Source organism: Lathyrus oleraceus, chromosome 3 (genome assembly GCF_024323335.1).
Source record: "Lathyrus oleraceus cultivar Zhongwan6 chromosome 3, CAAS_Psat_ZW6_1.0, whole genome shotgun sequence".
NCBI classification, from domain to species: Eukaryota; Viridiplantae; Streptophyta; class Magnoliopsida; order Fabales; family Fabaceae; genus Lathyrus; species Lathyrus oleraceus.
In genome coordinates, this window is record NC_066581.1 from 514,140,245 (window position 1) to 514,159,176 (window position 18,932).

Sequence of the window (18,932 nt, forward strand, 5' to 3'; positions counted from 1 at the left end):
AAAACCATATTTATTATAACTCATTATTTTGATTTTTTATCTTTATAACTTGATTGTAGGAAATATCTTTCATTTTTTTTAATCCAAATGTCTCAGCTATAAGGTAATTGAATAGTCACTACTAAAAAAAATAAATGTCATTTTCAAATAAATTTTCGAACGGATTACAAACAAATTTTTGATATTTTTTACAAAAATTTTAAACTCCAAACAAAAAGTTATTTTTTGCTCGAATTTTTGACAAAATACACTTTATTTGAAAAACTCTCTTGCAAATTATAAAATCCGTCCCAAAATCAATTTCAAATATATTTTACATGAATTTCAGATAAAATAAAGTTTTTACGTAAGTACCCTCGTTGCAAGTATAAAATTCGTCTAAAATCTGTCTCGAATGTTTTTCATACCGGTTTTAGATGAAATATAGTATATCCAAAAACTATTATTGCAAATTGTAAAACTTGTCCCAAATATTTGAGACAAATTTCTAAATATTCATGTTTTAAATTGTTTTGCTTTAAAACATCCAAATTAGTTTTTTAAAAATGATTTAACTTTAAAAATAGATTTTGTAATATTATTTAAAATGAAATTTAAATAAATATATTATTTAAAATATATTTAAAGTTTTAAATAAAATGAAATAAAAACTATTTATTAAATTGATGTAGTATCAAATTTGATTTACAAGTATATTTGTACTTCTTTAAGGATCAATCATTTATATTGCGTATGAGGGCAACAAGGATTCATCTTTGAGGATCCAACATTCATATTAATTCTAAGGGGGACAAGGATTCCTCTTTGTGATATATTATTCATATTGCCTCTGAGGGTGGCAAGAATTCCTTATTAAGGATCTAACATTCATATTGCCTTTAAGGGCAGAAAAGATTCCTATTTGAGGATTTAACATTCATATTGTCTCTGAGGGCGATAATAATTCCTCTTTCATGATCCATCATTCATATTTCCTCTGAGTACAACATAGATTTCTCTTTAAGGATCGAGCATTCATATTGTCTCTAAGGGCGAAAAGGATTCCTATTTGAGGATCCAACATTCATATTGCCTCTGAGAGTGACAAAGATTCCTCTTTGAGGATTTACCATTCATATTGTCTATGAGGGTGACAAGGATTCCTCTTTGAGGATCTAACGTAAATATTATCATTCTCATCATTCTTTGGTTTTTAAGGCTAGGTGCCCCCTTGGAGAACCATCCATTTTGTGAAAAGATGCTACCGTGTTTATGATACTAAAGCAAGATGTTTTAAGTGAGTTTATACATCAACGGTCCAAATGTCTCTCGCCATATTGAATAAGAAATAATGAATAATTAACTATAATAGTATCTCATGTTTACCGAGTTTTATATCTTAGGAACGAGTTTTCATCTAGCTCTTCAAGTTTGTAGGCGTCGTGAGATAAATTTTAGCATATGAACCTTCCCCGTTAGGCTGTAGTTTCCCCAAGCAACTTGGTATAACCACCTTCATGAGCACAAAGTCACTTTCTTGGATTTTCCTTGAGACCACTTTGAAGTTGTATCTTTAGGTGGCCCTTTGTTTGGCGACGAATTCTCCATGTGGGTGTGTCAATTTTGATCGAAAGCATGATGTCTACTCCGTATACCATTGTGATTGGGGTTTATTTAATGGTTGAAGAGGAATTGTATGATACAACCACAATACTTCACGGAGTTGTTTGGCCCACAGCCCCTTGGTGTCGTCCATTTTTTTCTTTATTTCACCCAATATCACCCTTTTCGGTGACTTAGCTTGCCCGTTCGCCTATGTGTGAATAACTGATATAAACTTCGTTTGCATCCCTAGGTCTTACAGAAATTGAGCACAGGTGAGTCGAAGAAATGCGTGTCATCGTCTAAGATGATAATTCTTGGAAAACCAAACATGCATATGATTTGCTGCCATTAGAAATGTCGAACTCTTTCCATCACGATCCTGGAGACGACCTCTGCCTCTATCCAGTTTGTGAAATAGTCTACTCCAACAATTAGGAACCTAAGTTGTCCATACACCAACGGGAAATAACCTAGTATGCCTACGGCCCAATGGTAAAACGACCATGGTGACATGACAAAGTGAAGAATGTCGGGTGGTGCATGATGTAGGTTAAAATGTTCCTTACACTTGTCACATCTTCTAAAGAATTCTGCACTATCCTTCCTCAGAGAGTGGGCCAATAATAAACCACCATAAACAGTTTGTTATTAAGACATCGTCCACCAACATAACTACCGCACTTTCCTTAGCCAATAATAATTCACCTTGAACAGAATTTGTGATCGAGAACCGTTAAATTTATTTTTGAAAAGAAAGAAAAATGCAATTGGTGAAAATTGCTTGCATCATCCAACATTACAATCTCTATAAAAAAATAGTACAAACATGCATTCTTGTATAAATCATACTTCTATTGAAGAAAATAATTTTAAATTGAAACTCTATCTCCTGTCCATGAAACAAATGAATCCATTTTTGAATTTGCCAACTAATAATCTAAATTTACATTTGTTTGTTTTTCCAATATATTGCAATACTTTAAAACATACAATGTTGTTAATGATTAGTTATTTTCTTTTCTACCAAGGAATAAAGTAAAATTAAAGGTTTTTAAAGCTAAACTAGCCAAACAAAAACTCATATTAGACCTTAATATATATTTATCTAAAATTAATTGATTGGCACCACATGAAAATTGTACATATTAGGCCAAACAACTTGTTAGACATAATGCCAAAATTCTTTACAATTTCAATAATGACCATCTAAATGTAAAGGTGCATATGTACTATTAGTACTAAGCTAGCAATTAATCTATAATGATTAAGTAGGAAAAAGTAAGAATGATGATTCTACATGTATCCTTTTGTTAACAAAATTGATATTGTTTAATTTACTACGACACCATCCTAGTTGATCTGTCGTTATCCTTGACATATTCAACACTCTCCAAACCAATTTCATATCTACTTGAGAGAAAAAATAAAGAACCGGATCTGTTTCTTCTTCATTATGCTTTTTGAACTTCTTCAATATGCAACTTCCACTCCTCAAAATCTCTCTTAGTCTCTTTTCTTTCTGCAAATCCAAACAAAAACACTTATAAGAAAAAACTTAAAACATATATTTTTCTGGTTGATCCCAAGTCCACGCCTCTGCAGCTACGAGGTATTGTCTGCTTTGGACGTGAGGACGTTACTGATTTGAGGTCGAGACTAAGGGACAGGGTGCGAGCATGTGGGCCCGACTCCTTCTTCTAGCGCCAATATTTTGGTCGACCTCAATTATGCGGCTCTGCGGTATTGTCCACTGAGAACTCCCAGGACTTTGTCCTTTAAAAAAGGTGTCTCGTTGAGATGAGAAGTGTGAGTTTTGTATATAAACTATCATTAGTCTCGATTCTCAAACATGTGGGACTACTTTGGCGAGGCTAGAACATAATATTAACTTGTAAGACAATTCTAATTTGAAACATCAATTACCTTTTGAAGATCTGTTAGAATCTCTACTAGAAGCTGTGAATCGGCAGGATCTTGAAGCTCAACATGATGTTCTTTAAGACTTTTAATTGTCAAGTTTGATGCATCTTTATCACCTCTAATAAAACGCCAAATTGTTCTTATTGATTCTTCTAAAATTTCTACTAACATGTCACTTGTAATGGCATCATTGTCAACTTCTTTTTTTCTTAACTTCTTTTTATCTTTGCCTTTGTCTTCTGCAAACAATAATTGAAGAATTTTTAACTCATGATGAACTATTTTGTCTAACATATATATAGAACTCTATACGGTCCCCTACATAGCTCAAAGAAAATGGAGCCAAACCTTAAAAAGTTGTCACTAGATTCATATGTCGAGTCATTGCAATAAGTAATCCACGCATTCACGCAATCAAAGACATCAATGGTCAGTGGATCGAGATCGTACATTTTAAGTTTGTATTTCAATTAAAAAAAAATAGATCGTCTGATCTCGATCCAACGACCACCAACACCTTTGACTGCGTGAATGTTTGGATTGTTGACCGTGACAAATTCACATTGCTTTTAAAGTTCTCACCTCGAATAACAGGAACTTGAAGAAGATTCTTCATGGCACAACGGTTCCTAGCATAATTTTCAACTCTCGGACATTGAAAAGGTTCATTCTCTATAAATCTTTGAAGAAGAACTTGAAATTGTTGAAACTCTCCAGCTACTTCATTGAACCTTCTGAATCCATATTGATCATTTTCCCATATCTTCAAAGCCTTTTCGTATTCCCAATGAAGGAATTCCCAAGACAGACATAAATGTCCCACATAAACCATTTCCAAATCACTGTATAATTCTCTTATGAACTTCTTCATTGGGTCAGCATCAATTTCTTTGTTACGTTTAAACAAGCTTGTGATTGTTGATGAAGATTTCTTGTGAACTGAAAATGATTGTAGTGGGTCCTTTAACTTCATAAGACCTACAATTTTTTTTAAATAATATGAATATTAAAATAATGACGATAACACATATTTTATGTAACATTAATACCTCTAAAAAATGTGTGTTGGTGACAGACACCGAGACTTGTGATTATGTGTATTTTATTCATTTTTTTCAAATTATTATCGATGTTAAAACATCGGTGTCGTGTCCTATATCCATGTCTGTGTCTATGCTTCATAGACTTCATATTATTAAAAGGAAAATAGCTTTCCAAACTTGTCTTGCATAATAAGGGTTGTTTATGGGCAAAAAGAAAAAAGGGTCATAGAAAAAGTTGGGTGGAGCATTATAATCAGTGCTACATCACAATGAGAAAGTGTGGTAGCTTTTTGCAATTAAATATTTGTTTATTAGTTCACATTGAAGGCTAGTTCACACATGTTTGAAATAATAAAATTTCTTTGGACTTAAATATCATTACTTTATTACCACCTAATATTTCTCATGAATTGTATTACAAAGTTACGAGTTTTCTCTCAAATTAAGGGTATAGCCGTCGCTAGCCAAATATAATCCCAGAGCAAAACTGTGTTTGGACTGACCATCTCAACATAAAAATTATTAGCATCTAGCGGAATTCAAACCTGAAACCTTTAAAAGAAGCACACTTTTTCATATTTTAATTGTATATGAACGAGTAACTAATTGATTATTGCAATTTTTAAACATCAATTGTTTTGTTTTGATATAAAAGCAAAAGGCTAAAAATCAATAAATATGCAACCAAAGGAGTTACTATACTTAAAAGAGTTAACAAACAAGAAAAGAGTCATAACATATGGCTATCTTTAGGAAAAATGCAAGCTACCACAAGCAATGGAGGATTTGGCATTAATGAGTGCAAAGTATAGAGAGCCAAGCATGTGACATGAAAAAGTTGCTCAATTCTTTAATGTCCAACACCCAATCCTACCACTCTTTCTAGCATTAACAAAATCTATAAGAAACCAACCATAAAAAAAGAGTAAAAAGAAAGTGAACAAGTGGGTCAAAACTCACTTTTGTGTCGCATAATTGGTTAATTCATGCTTTTACAATGTTCAACCAACCAGATTTAGTAGGGTCCTTTACCTCTCTCTACTTTTTAATGACTTAGATAAGGTAGGTTTTGATGATCAAGGGTGTTCAATGAAATTGTTTTCAACAAGAAAGTAAACAATTAAAAAATGTATGAACCACGAACACCAGACACGACACTAACACATTGACACCGTTCACTATTTTAAAAAATGATAAATTGAATTCGATACTGATACGAACATATCTTTTTTCAGAGGTGTCGGTTTAAAAAATTAAACCAAAGGTCACAATTCAAATTGTTCGAACCAGGACAAAACATTAGGAGAAAAACATAGAAAGTGTTTGTTCATGATTCAACTGGTTGAACCGTCCGACTCGTTTCGTTTCGGTAGTTAAAACATTGAGTTAAACTAAAATGAAAATTGCTAAAGAAAGGAAATAAACTTAAGGTAATGAGAAGAAGAAGAAGAAAAAACATACCTAGAGCATACATTTTCTGGTAATTCAAGATATCGAATTTTCTCATTCTTTCTCTGTAACTTCTGTAGAATTTCGGAAGCTCGTTTGTAGTACTACTGCCATGCTGAAATTTTTCATCAATTTTCCATGGCTTCAAATCTTCCATAATCCTCGGTGACTCGGCATCCTCGAAGATTGTAGGTAAACCAGTAGCTTTAACTTTCTTCAATTCCATCTTCAGCTGTTCTATCAGATCCTGATGCTCCCAAAGCGTGTCGAACCGGTTTGATTCCTCGAGATCAAAAGCTGTTACGCTCTTTGAATTTTGTTTCGCAGATTGTTCTTGTTTGATTTCTTCTTCCAATTTTCCAAGCTCATTCATTATATCTTCGTCTTCTTCGGCAAAATCATCCGGCTCATAACCAAAATCCAAACTTTCTAGGCTTTTGTCATCCTTAAAGTCCAAATCTTCTACACTTTCTTCATTGTTTCCCAATGTATCATGCTCGGTAGTTGTTCCGAAATCCGTGTCTGACAAAAAACCAGATTCCAAAGAACTCGTAGAATCTGTGTCAGAACTTGAACAAATGAAATCGTCATCTAATAGAAAATTCCGCTCATATGGTTCCGAATTCTTGAGCTTCTCCGACATTTCCTCTACGTTCATTTTTCCGGAGAAACTATCGAGAATTTTCCCATTAACAACCTCTTCACAATCATCTTGATTCAATTTCCTCTCAGATGATAAACAAGCTGACTCAAGCTTCTCTGACACTTCCTCTACGTACACTTTTTCGGCAAAACTATCAAGAATTTTCTCATCAACAACCTCTTCACAACATTCTCCGTTCAATTTCCTCTCAGGTGATAAACCAGCTGGCTCGAGCTTCTCTGACACTTCCTCTACGAGCAATTTTTCGGAGAAACTGTCAAGAACTTTTCCATTACCAACCTCTTCACAAATTTCTTCATTCAATTTCCTCTCATATGATAAACTAGTTGGCTCGAGCTTCTCTGACACTTCCTCAACGTGCGGCAATCTTTCGGAGAAACTATCAAGAATTTTCTCATCAACAACCTCTTCACAACTTTCTTGATTCAACTTCCTCTCAGATGACAAACCGGCTGAATCATCATCAGCAACACAATTTTTTTCCAACGGAAAATCATCATTTGAATGAATAAAAAACTCTTTGACAGTAAAATTTGCAGCCTCAGGTTGATCCAAAATTCGGCTAAAACTCTTTTCCGAGACGAACTCATATTTGTTTGCACTCGAAGAAACCTCACCCCTCTTATCAAAATCACTACTTTCACTAAAATCTCCCTTCAATTCCTCACTAAACTTGCAATCCCAATTTTGATATTGAAACTTGAAAACCAGCTTCGATTTTTCCTCTTCTTCTAGGTCAAAACTCTCACCATGATCATCATCATCATCATCAACATTCATCAAACTAAATTCTATACTTTTTTCACCTTCTAGATTGCTACAACTAGACTCAATTTCATCACTTTCATTCGAAAGAGTATCAGAAAGTGCCTCAAAAAATTCATCATAATAATCCTCTCCATTAGCCTCAACCGACTCAACTCGACGATTATCATCGAAAAACTCACAACCATAACCCATTTCTTCAGAACTACTGAATCTGAAAACACAAACAAAATCATAAATAAATCAAACTAAACACTAATGAGCATTGAATATTTAACCATATAACTAAAATTTCCAACGAAAAACTCAATTCCATTACCTAATGAAGCCTTTGGAGAAACCCCAAAACAAAGTTTACATAAAAATTCAATCTTTATATGAAAAAAAACCTCATAGACGCATAAACACAAACGGGTAATCTACAAAAGTCAATTTATGAATGAACAAACAAACAAGTTCATTCCTTTTGAAGCAAAACAGAGGAAACAAAAAACAGAGCAAAGTCATGAAAAAATTTGATATGTAGTTTGAAAAAAAGTGATTGAAAAACACAAAGAATAAGACATTGCAACAAGAGAGAAAAAGATATACGTACAAACTCACCATGTTTCATATGGTGAATCTGATTCAGCAAGAAGTTGAAGGGTTACCTAATTAGAGAATTTTTGAGAGAGAATGAATTATGAGAAGAAAAGAACATGTGAGCGACTTGTGTTGTGTGATGGATTCATTGGAATGAAGAGTGTTGTTGTTTTGGTGAATGTGATTTGGTTCTAAGAAAGAGAGAATACAAACAAATTTGGGTGAAATTGAAAGATCAAAATTTTGTATAAAAAAAGAAATATCAAATTACGCGTATTCATTTTTGGTAAATAATATATATTTTTTGTTTTAAAGGAACTTGTTGAAAATAAGAACAAAAATTATATGAAAAAATTAGGTTGAAAAAGCAATTTTTTTGACTTAAAATAAAGAGTAGACGATATTTAAAAGAATGTTATTGGTATTATATATTTTTGGTTCATAATAACATTACTGTTATATTTAATTATATAACAAGTGTCTTTAGAGTATTTGATATTTCTTTAATGTAATATTAATTATTTATTTTAGATTTATTCTAATTAATACTATTAAAATTATGTAAATAAGATTTTAAAGAATTTTAAAATGTTTTTTTTATAATAAGTTATTTTGTGGTATTTAATAATTTTTTATAAAATATAAATATATTCTGTGGTATTTAATATGTTTTATAAAATATAGATAAATTTTATGATACCTAAATATGATAGTCTAATACTACTTCAATATTAGATGACAAAACGGGTCGGATTTATCGGACCGTTTGACACGTCATTTTTGAAGTGGTTGAGATTTTTGATTCAGTGATTTAAGTTGGTATATCATGTTTAATCTGTTTAAAAATGAGGCGGGAAGGGGTGGGTTTTGCTCGTGGACTTTTTGCTAATTTTATTTTTACTTAAAATGAAAATTACGTAGTGCATTGAGGAGTCTAAACCACTCATGTTTTTATATAGGTGAAAGACTGAACTTTCCCTCTTCTTATATAAATATAATCTTACTATATCCTTCCAAAATCATGTTTCTTTCCATTTATTTCACCGATCGTCGTGTTTATCCCTCCATTCCACCACGTTCTATTTGATCTTCCAAATCACCGCTTTTGTTTTGTTCTTCTTCCTCTCCAAAGACACACATTTAAAGTAAGCTTCAACTCAATCTTCATATTTTTTTTTTATATTACATGCACAGTGTGACAAATATTTAAACAACTCAATGAACTTTGTAAAAATAACACATTTACAAATTAGTTTTTGATTTATTGTAGTTCTAGTATATAAATTTGTACTATCATGACTTCAAGACAAACTTCAAAAAAAACTTTGATTATTTTTTTTGATCAGGATATGATTATACCTTTGAAGTGTATGCATATTTACTTGTTAATATTTGGATATTAGATTGATTTTTGACCTTGGTATGCCTATTTTTTGTCAAATAGATTGATTATTGACTTTTCACTAGTAGAAGTTGAGTATCCATCAATCGTTGATGTTTTTTTTTTACAAAACTAATGTGTTCCAAAACATTAACACAAACCTTGTAAATATAATTTATTTGTGTACAAAACATTATTTAAAAAAAAATTATAAGCTAGCACCCCTTAACTTATATCACTCTTTTGTTAATTTTTTCTTTTCTATTTTTGACTCATATTTTATTATATATTTTCTTGATTAGAATTTCATTTCAATTTTGCTAATGTGTTAGCTTAATTAAAAATGTCGCCCATCCTCCCGGTTTTGCATAAGATAGCTAATGTGTTTTGATTGTTTTCTATTTATTTTTTTGCAATGATTGTTTTTAATTTTTGGTGTTTTAGTTATATTGAAGAATATGACATTGACATTGAGACTTGTTGAAGTTCTATTATCTATTGTTAAAAAATATCTTTTGTCAATCTCTTTGGTAATAATTAAAAAATTTATAAATTATGTAGTAAATCAAACTGTAAAAAAAAGTTTGGTGGATCGGCACGCTAACTTGTTTAGTAAATGGGTAATAAAAAAAGAAGTTGTCGCCTTTATACCCATTACAGCAAGAGACACTACCAATTACTATTCGGTGTTTACCGACCATATTATATGCCTTAATTGGGTTGGAGTGGGTTCCATTTCCCTGTGAATATAAAGCTTAACACAAACCCTAATTATTCAATTATAATCCTAAAACACATAGAGTTATGATCATAACACAACACTAGAAGAACCCGTTTAGCACCCACATATACACACCATGATATTGTTCATTATATGCTGCTAGCAAGATCCATCATACACCCAATTATCAAGAACATTAGTCGAGTAAACACAGTTCCTTGACCATATAATAATTAAGACTATGGCACAAACTCAACACCAACCCAAGGAAAGCAAGTCTCAACTTAATTCAGGCCATTGTGCATGACTTACACGTCAAAAGAATGTCTTGAACACCTAGGCTCAAGATATCCAATGTGAGATAATCACATAGAAGGATATCAATGATAAGTTAGAGGACACTCGACCTTTGTGTGATGAGAAATGGGACACCCATCTCCCCAAAAAAACATTAAACACTCCCATTTGAATGCCTTTGACGAAAATAAGAACCTTGGAGAACATTTGTCCTTAATCAACATGCATATGACCATTATCTGCACAACAAAACCACTAAGTGTAAGCTCCTATCAAGTAATCTAAATTATGATGTGCTTCAGCGGTACATGAACTTACCTTCATAGTACATCATTAGATTCTCTAACTTCCCTTGAAAGTTAGGTCACCCTTTTTCTAAAAGCAAGCATTATAAGGTGACTATGAAGGGCCTCATCAACATTCACCAAGGTCACTAAGAGATCTTTAAATACCACCTTATATGATTTATTGAAGCCAATATAAGGGTTGCTAACCCAAACTAGAAGATATCCTTAAGAGTATTCTACAACGAGTTGAAGACTGAACACTAGGCATGGCAACAAAATTTCCACCACGAGTACCTTCCCAAACTCATCCCGAGTTTAACGGGGAAATCCGCATTAACTGGGTTCAGATTTGGATTCGGGGTTTCTCTGATTTCAAAAGATGGAGACATGACGAGTAATAGAGAAACTAATACCTAACTCGAACCCATCTCCAAACCCTCCTCGTTTATATCAAGATTACAAATAATTATATTTAATTAGAAACCCTTAAATCATATTTTTTTCACTCTCCCACTTCTCACTATTTGATTTTGATAATATGGAAATTTGGTTTTGATAATTTAGAGATTAGTTGTTTGGTAAATGTATTGATATTTTGGTTTATACCTTATTATTTAAAGTAATATTGGAAATTTGTAGGATTGTTTTACTTTATTATTATGAATATATGTTAATGTTTGTTAGGGTTCAATACATGTTATGGGTTCTGGGTGGATTATGGGTTCAAGGTAGGTTATGGTTTATGAAAAGATACCATTTTATTAAATAATGATTAGACTGTGGGATGTGGACAAAACAGGAATACCCAAACTTGTTTGATACGAGTTTAAAATTAAATTTTTCATTCATGTTGAGGATCACCATAGTGAACAAGTATATATCAAGGAGTCTGGTTTATGGACAGGGAAGGTAAATTATGTCCCCACCCCCATTGTCATGCATATTGGGCACTTCAATGAATCGTTAATAGAAAAACTAGTCACTAGAATGAATGAGGTTATGAAGTGTGTTGAATGTTACATAAAAGGATAACAAAAAATAATTTTGAGAAAAAAGTAGAGATACAAAATATAGGGCTCATGGTCTACTTTTTTCTCAAAATTAATTTTTGTTATCCTTTTATGTAACATTCAACACACTTCATGAAGATGCCCAATGGTAATTGAAGTCCGTATCTTTATATTGGACGTGAATAAAGTTTTTATTGAGCTTGTAAGTTCAATCAACATTTTATTAAGGGATGCTTTTGTAGACTTTCAACTCACCCCTAGCGAGACTCGATATGTACAGAGCAAGCATGGTTGGATTCTTGGGTGAATAGGTGAACATGAATGGTCATATCACCCTGAATACCACATTTAGGCACATAATAAATGATAAGATAGTGAAAGAGCGCTATCTAATAATCAATGTTCCCTTCTCATCTTACAACATTATCATTAGTTATCCATCTTTCAATTTATTATGGGTAGCATTGTCCACGTCGTACTTAACATTGAATTATCCCTTAGACAATTGGGATGTCAATATAGTAAGAGGCGATCAAGAGGTATCTAAATGGTGTTCCCAATATAGTTTGAAGCTAAAATCCTCAAAGACCAAATACATCCCATATGATTCTAATCAACCTTGTGGATGTTAACTTCGCACAAAGTAAGGTCAACATGGACCCCCCATAAGAATACTTCAAAGAAACAAAGGTGTCCCCGTACTTAACAATTGAAAGCGGTCCATCTCATGGAACATCCCCATCAAGTAACCAACCTAGGGACTTCTTTGGAGGAGGAACATCCCCATCAAGTTGTGAAGACATGACTTCTCAAATGTTTTGATGACGACAAACTTCTCTACAAGTCTAAGATTGATTAACAAAAAGGATTGATCAAGATTCAAGCTCATGAAGGAAGTTTTCAACTAAATGATCAAGTCTCGATGAAACTCATGAAGATTCGTATTTCAAATGAATAGGTATAACACTTGACCTCTAGATGATTATACAAGTGTTCAAAACATGTCTCATTCATGCCATAATCATTGAAAGTAATTTTATGCATCAAAGAAATCATAACACTTCATCTTTTAAGTTATTTTTCAAATCTGGGATGAAGTAACCGATTATCCATTTTAAGGTAATCGATTACTCTGTGAAAAATTCAAATATTTTTGCACGTTGGATGCAAGTAACCGATTACCCATATTAAGGTAATCGATTACCACTGAACCAGAGGCAAAAATCAGTGCATCTCTTCATGGAAACTTTTCTATTTTATTTACCATGAACCATGGCATCCTCTGGGTAATTGCATCCATTTGAGGAGGTGTTTAGACAACATATATACATCATTTTTTCAGATTTTAAATTCACCTCCTTGCAAAAATTTCAAATCAATTACTCATATTCTTTCAAACATTTTTTAAGTGTTCTTCAAAATTTTCTTAAGAGTGAAACCTTGCATAAACCTTCTTTTTAAGCATCATAGTTTCATTCCATACAAAGAACACTTGTATAATTATTGTGAGAATTAAGTGTTACAAAGGAGAAGATCAATTGATAAATTGATATACTTCAAATTTTCAACTATTTCATCTTCTACAAAAATTCAGAATTGTATCTCTTGATTACAACTTATTTTTAGGATTGTTAATAATAAGTTTGTAAGGTTTTATCCTTGCTATCCGGTGTGTGGATGCAAAAGGTCCTTTTGTGAGAATTTGAGTCTCGATTGGACTTTAAACATTATAAATCCAAGAGGATTGTTCTTGGTGTGTTAGAATTAGATAGAAAGGCCTTAAGGTGTCTTGTCTAGGAATCTAACATTATAGTGAATTCTCTTTCGTGTTGAAAGGGGAGTGGAGTACTCTCGATCTGTGAGGGGAACCACTATACATCGTGGTGTTCTTTACTTTCCGCACTTTACCGCTTTTCATCACATAAGCATCTCAAGAAAGTAAAAATCAATAAACCATAAAAAATCCGGAAAATCGTCTAAGTACCTCATTCACTCCCCTCTAAGGCACTCCTTAAACTTACACAAGTAACCAACCTAGGGACTTCTTTGGAGGAGGAACATAAAAGATTCACCATATCATTACTAAGAAAAAACATTGACTTCTTTTATTAGATACCATCTGACATAAAGAATAAAGAAAGTGTTGTTAGCCATAAGTTAGCCTCGATACCGTCCATCAAACCAATAACACAAATAAAGTATTATATGAGTGAAGAGAGAAAAAAACAATAGAAGAAAATGTGTGCAATTTAAAATAAATAAACATAATGAGAGATTAATTACTCATCTTGGCTAAGAACACTAGTCATGGTAAAGAATACAAACACAAAGGAGAGGATGTTTGTATACTCCACTTACCTAAATGGGTAGATGGAGTCTCAAGTTATAAAACTTCTAGTTTTACATACGCCTATTTTTGGCATAAATATATTAAAATGAATCTCATATAACTAGATTAAAATGTATCTCATTAACGTCTCTTCACAACGTTTATGACTAACTCCTACAACTATCATTATAAGGTCATTTCATTTGGCCTCAAGAGCATCAAAACAACCTTTATGATATAATTAGATCAAATACATCAATTATTCAATAAACGTAAAAAATTAATTTTTAAAATTTAGTTATCCAATATATATATATATATATATATATATATATATATATATATATATATATATATATATATATATATATATATATATATATATATATATATAATAGAATTAATTTTGTACACATGAAAACCGATAAAATAATTATATCATATATTTTATATTTATATATGCACCAAACACATAACATAATACATATTATTTTATCAATATCACATCTTAAAATTGAAAAGTGATATCATACATTTTGTTTTTAATTTGTGACCTTAGAACAAATGTTAAGAATTAGAGAATATAAATTTTCTATGAAAAAACCAACTTTTTACTTAAAAATGGTTCTTTTAAGTGTCATATATTTAGGAATAAACATCATAATAAAATTGTTAACGTTAAAACACCTTAATTGTTGTTATTTTCTTTTAAATGAGGAAGCATTGTTATGTTTCCAAGAATCATAAGATAGAGGAAATTAGGGTTTAGGGTGAAAGTTGATATTTCAAACCTATTTTTAGGGTTCGTGTGAATAATTGATTGATTAGAGGAAAAATTCAACCATGCGTGGCTTTGGAAATGACCAAATAATCACGTCAGTTATAGTGCAATAAATTATGGAGGAGACATTAGTAACCATGAACGACAAGCAGTCAATAAATGTTTTGAGTGTTAAAAAAAAATATCTTTTTGTTATTTTAATTTTATTTAAGTACTAGTAGTACTTATTTATTTGTAATTATTACTATTAAATTATTCCTTGATATATGGATACAATGTGATTTGACTTTTTAATTTTCTACACAAAATGGTATTTAAGATATTTAAAATTTATTAATTTAAATTTATTAACTTTATATATCTTTATATATATATTATAATATTAAATATTTTATTGTGTGCATTGTGTAAAAGTTTAAATATAACATCAAAATATATTCAACCATGTAAACTTGTAATAACAAAATTTTAGAGCAATATAATAATAACATTGTAATTTAAATAAAAAATAAAATAATTTTGCAATAAGAGAAATTCATGTTCTTTTAAATACAAAGTTTATTAGTCTTCAAATTTAAAAAAGGAGATTGTTTTTATTGAAGTTATTTATATTTGAGACACAATGAAAATTTAGAATAGATTAAAAAACAATATGTTCAATTAAGTCAGTGCAGGTGTTAGTTGTAGGAAGACAACTCATTGTAACATTGCGGTTTTGAATATTACCATTCTATCTATTAATATTTTTAAAGGATAATATTTTATCTATTAGATTATTAGACAAAAAAATTATTATATTTTTAGTTCTTGAACTTTTTTTTTCTATTTTAATGTTTAAGTTACATACTTATAGACATTTGATTGTTAAGATCTTTTTCTTATCATTTTAGTCCATTAAATTATAATTATTAAATATTTTAGTTTTTTAATTATAATTATTAGATTGAAGGTTCAGTTTGAAGAGCGAAGTTTTGAAGAATCTTGTTGTTGAACTCCAATGATGTAGGTTTAAATAAAATAGAATCTTAAAGTTGGTTAGAAATTTAGATGGAAATTCCCATGAAATTTAAAACCAAATGCAATATCAGTTAGAAATTCTACTTAAATGCAATGAAAATTCTCTTGAAATTAAAAATTGGTTATTAGTTAGTTTAAAAGTTGTTAGGATTGGTTATGTTAGCTCAGTTGAAACTTAGTGAATGTTAAATTAAAGGGTTAGTTTGTTAGTGATACTGAAATTAAGAGGATTCGATTAGAAATGACTTAGGTGAATAAAATATCAAACTCGATTTCTGTTTTTGTGGTGAAATGGAATGTCACTCTGTTAAATTCTGTAATTTGTGTTAGTTGATAAACTACTCGTTGTTAGTTATAATTTGTCATGTTAATGTTAATTGAAAATGAGATTAATTGAACATAAAGATGTGTCATAGTCTGAACTAAATATAAGGGTAAAGAACAAAATTCCAAAGTCTAAATTTCAAAACAATATCAAAGGTTGTCGGAGTCTGTATTCCACGAGCAAGATGTATAAGCATGCCAGAGTCTACACTCCACATATAATGATTTCACAATCTACGACTTTTATTACACATGTTATTTTAGCAAATGTTATTATTCCTCCAACAAAGATTACTCTAAATGTAATTGTCAATATTACTCTCATGATTAGTACGAAAGGGACAATATAAGGTTAAGATTTAGATTAAATCTTTAAACTTATTCTTAAAGATAATATAATTATTCTCATATATAATCGAGTTGATTTATGAATATAATGAGTTGAGTTATGTATAATTCAAGTTTAACTTATTTAGTTAACAAATTTAGTTTTTCGTTCATATTTGACTTTTTTGATTCATAAATCTAATTTAATAATTTAATAATCAAATCGAATTTCGAACTATTATCAAATTGGTTTGATTTATATTCACATATAAGAAGTGTAAAATTAAATATCTTCAATTGAGTGTGATGCAAATTATTAACATTACTATAGTTAGCCTAACATAGTTATTTTTACTCTTTGGTAATTAGTTATTTACTATTATTAGCTTTGTTATCTAGCAGTATATATAAGCTCCTAATCACCAATGTAACAGAAACACTTATCACTTTCTTTATTCAATCAAAGGAAATGAGTTCCCTTTACTATTTTGATCCTCTTGTCAACATGGTATCAGAGCTCATCTGAGTTCTGGTAGCCACAAGTTGTAACCGTTTTCCCCAGCTGAATCTTGCTTCTTTTTTTTCTCTTCTCGATTCATCCCTTTCCTCTTTCTCCTTGAAGGTGCATCTATGGCTCTCCAGAACCACATTGATTTCTCCACCAACTCTGCAAACCCTTACTACTTGCATCCGAACGAGAATCCGGCATTGATTCTTGTTTCGCCGCCGCTAACCGCCAAGAATTACCATACCTGGTCATGTTCGATGCATATCGCGCTGATTTCGAAGAACAAAGATAAGTTCGTTGATGGCTCTCTTCCGAAGCCTCACGTCTCCGATCCGATGTACGCGCCATGGATCCGATGTAATACGATGGTATTGGCATGGCTTCATCGTTCTCTCTCCGAATCCATTGCTCGTTCTGTACTTTGGATTGACACTGCTGCAGGAGTTTGGAAGAATTTGCGCGTTCGTTTCTCACAGAGTGACATCTTCCGCATTTCCGATCTGCAAGAGGATCTGTATCGCTTTCGTCAAGGAACTCTTGATGTTTCAGATTACTTCACTCAATTGAAGGTTTATTGGGACGAATTGGAGAATTATCGTCCTCTTCCTTACTGTAAGTGTTCAATTCCTTATTCTTGTGGCGCAATTGAATTTGTTAGAGCCTATCGTGAACAAGACTTTGTTATTCGATTCCTAAAAGGCTTGAATGAACGTTTCTTGCACTCCAAATCCCAAATCATGATGATGAACCCTCTCCCTGATATTGAACAAGCTTTTTCATTGGTTTTGCAACAAGAGCGAGAACCGATTAGCTCTAACCAAAATTCTGCTACTGAAGTTGCATCTGAATCTGTCGTAGCTATGCAAGTTAGCTCTAATCACAACAATTCCAATAACAAAGGGAGTTACTATAAGGGAAAGGGACAAGGTTCTTTCAAAGGGGGTAATCGCACATGCACTCACTGTGGTAAGAACAACCACATTGTTGATAACTGCTTTGAGAAGATTGGTTATCCTCCTGGGTACAAGACACACAAGCAAAAGAATCCCTCATCTCAAGCCAACAATACCTCAAATGCTGCTGTTTTGGAGTCTGCTTCACAAGGCTCATCTGCACAGTCCACGTTTCAATTTACTCAGGAAATGTATCAAGGCATCCTTGAATCCCTTCAACAGTCAAAATTTGGTTCCCAACCAACAGTTAATGCTGTAACAACTGCTCCTTTTGCTATGCATTCTCCTGCTGCTTCTTCCCAACTTGGTAAGCCTTCCAATCTTTGGATATTAGATACTGGTGCTACTGATCACATCACTTTTGATCTTTCCTTTTTTACTACATATCAAAATATTATCCCTGTTTCTGTGTCTTTACCAAATGGCTCACAAGTCTTGGCTTCTATTTCGGGTAGTGTGGTTATATCCCCATCTATCACTATCCACCAAGTCCTCTACATCCCTTGTTTTCAAGTGAACCTAATCTCTGTCACAAAGTTAGCAAGCACAAATAAGTGTCATTTGCGTTTCACCACTAACTCTTGTCAAATTTTGCAAAACCATTCCTTGGAAACGATTGGTACAGCTAAGCTCCAAAGAGGATTGTATGTAATAGATACTGCCACTAGTTTTTCTTCTTGCAATTCTATTTCCTCTGATTCTTTTGAGAAATGGCATTCCAGATTAGGTCACATTTCTGAATCTGGTATGCAAATCATCTCTAAGCAGTTTCCTTACATACCTTGTAAAAATAATATGACACCCTGTGATAGTTGTCATTTTTCTAAGCAAAAGAAATTACCTTTCTCAAATAGCATTACCAATTCTGCATTTCCTTTTCAAATATTGCATGCTGATGTGTGGGGGCCCTTTGCCACAACTTCTATTTTCAAATATAAGCATGCCAGAGTCTACACTCCACATATAATGATTTCACCATCTACGACTTTT

General features: G+C 31.9%; 1 protein-coding gene across 3 annotated transcripts; it reads right to left on the reverse strand.

The window, feature by feature from the left end:
• Positions 1 to 2,647: 2,647 nt before the first annotated feature.
• Positions 2,648 to 8,247, reverse strand: LOC127128543 (uncharacterized). Of its 3 annotated transcripts, none has more exons than XM_051057889.1 (5): positions 8,076 to 8,247; positions 6,009 to 7,639; positions 4,087 to 4,482; positions 3,508 to 3,743; positions 2,648 to 3,103 (listed from the first exon to the last, which is right to left on the reverse strand). In XM_051057889.1, exons 1-5 carry the CDS (start codon positions 8,123 to 8,125, stop codon positions 2,849 to 2,851), a joined length of 2,568 nt encoding a protein of 855 aa, XP_050913846.1. In that variant the 5' UTR covers positions 8,126 to 8,247; the 3' UTR covers positions 2,648 to 2,848. The 3 variants fall into 3 exon arrangements, with proteins under 3 accessions (XP_050913846.1, XP_050913847.1, XP_050913848.1); XM_051057890.1 differs by having other exon boundaries at positions 8,029 to 8,217; XM_051057891.1 differs by lacking the exon at positions 8,076 to 8,247 and adding an exon at positions 7,745 to 7,908.
• Positions 8,248 to 18,932: the final 10,685 nt, after the last annotated feature.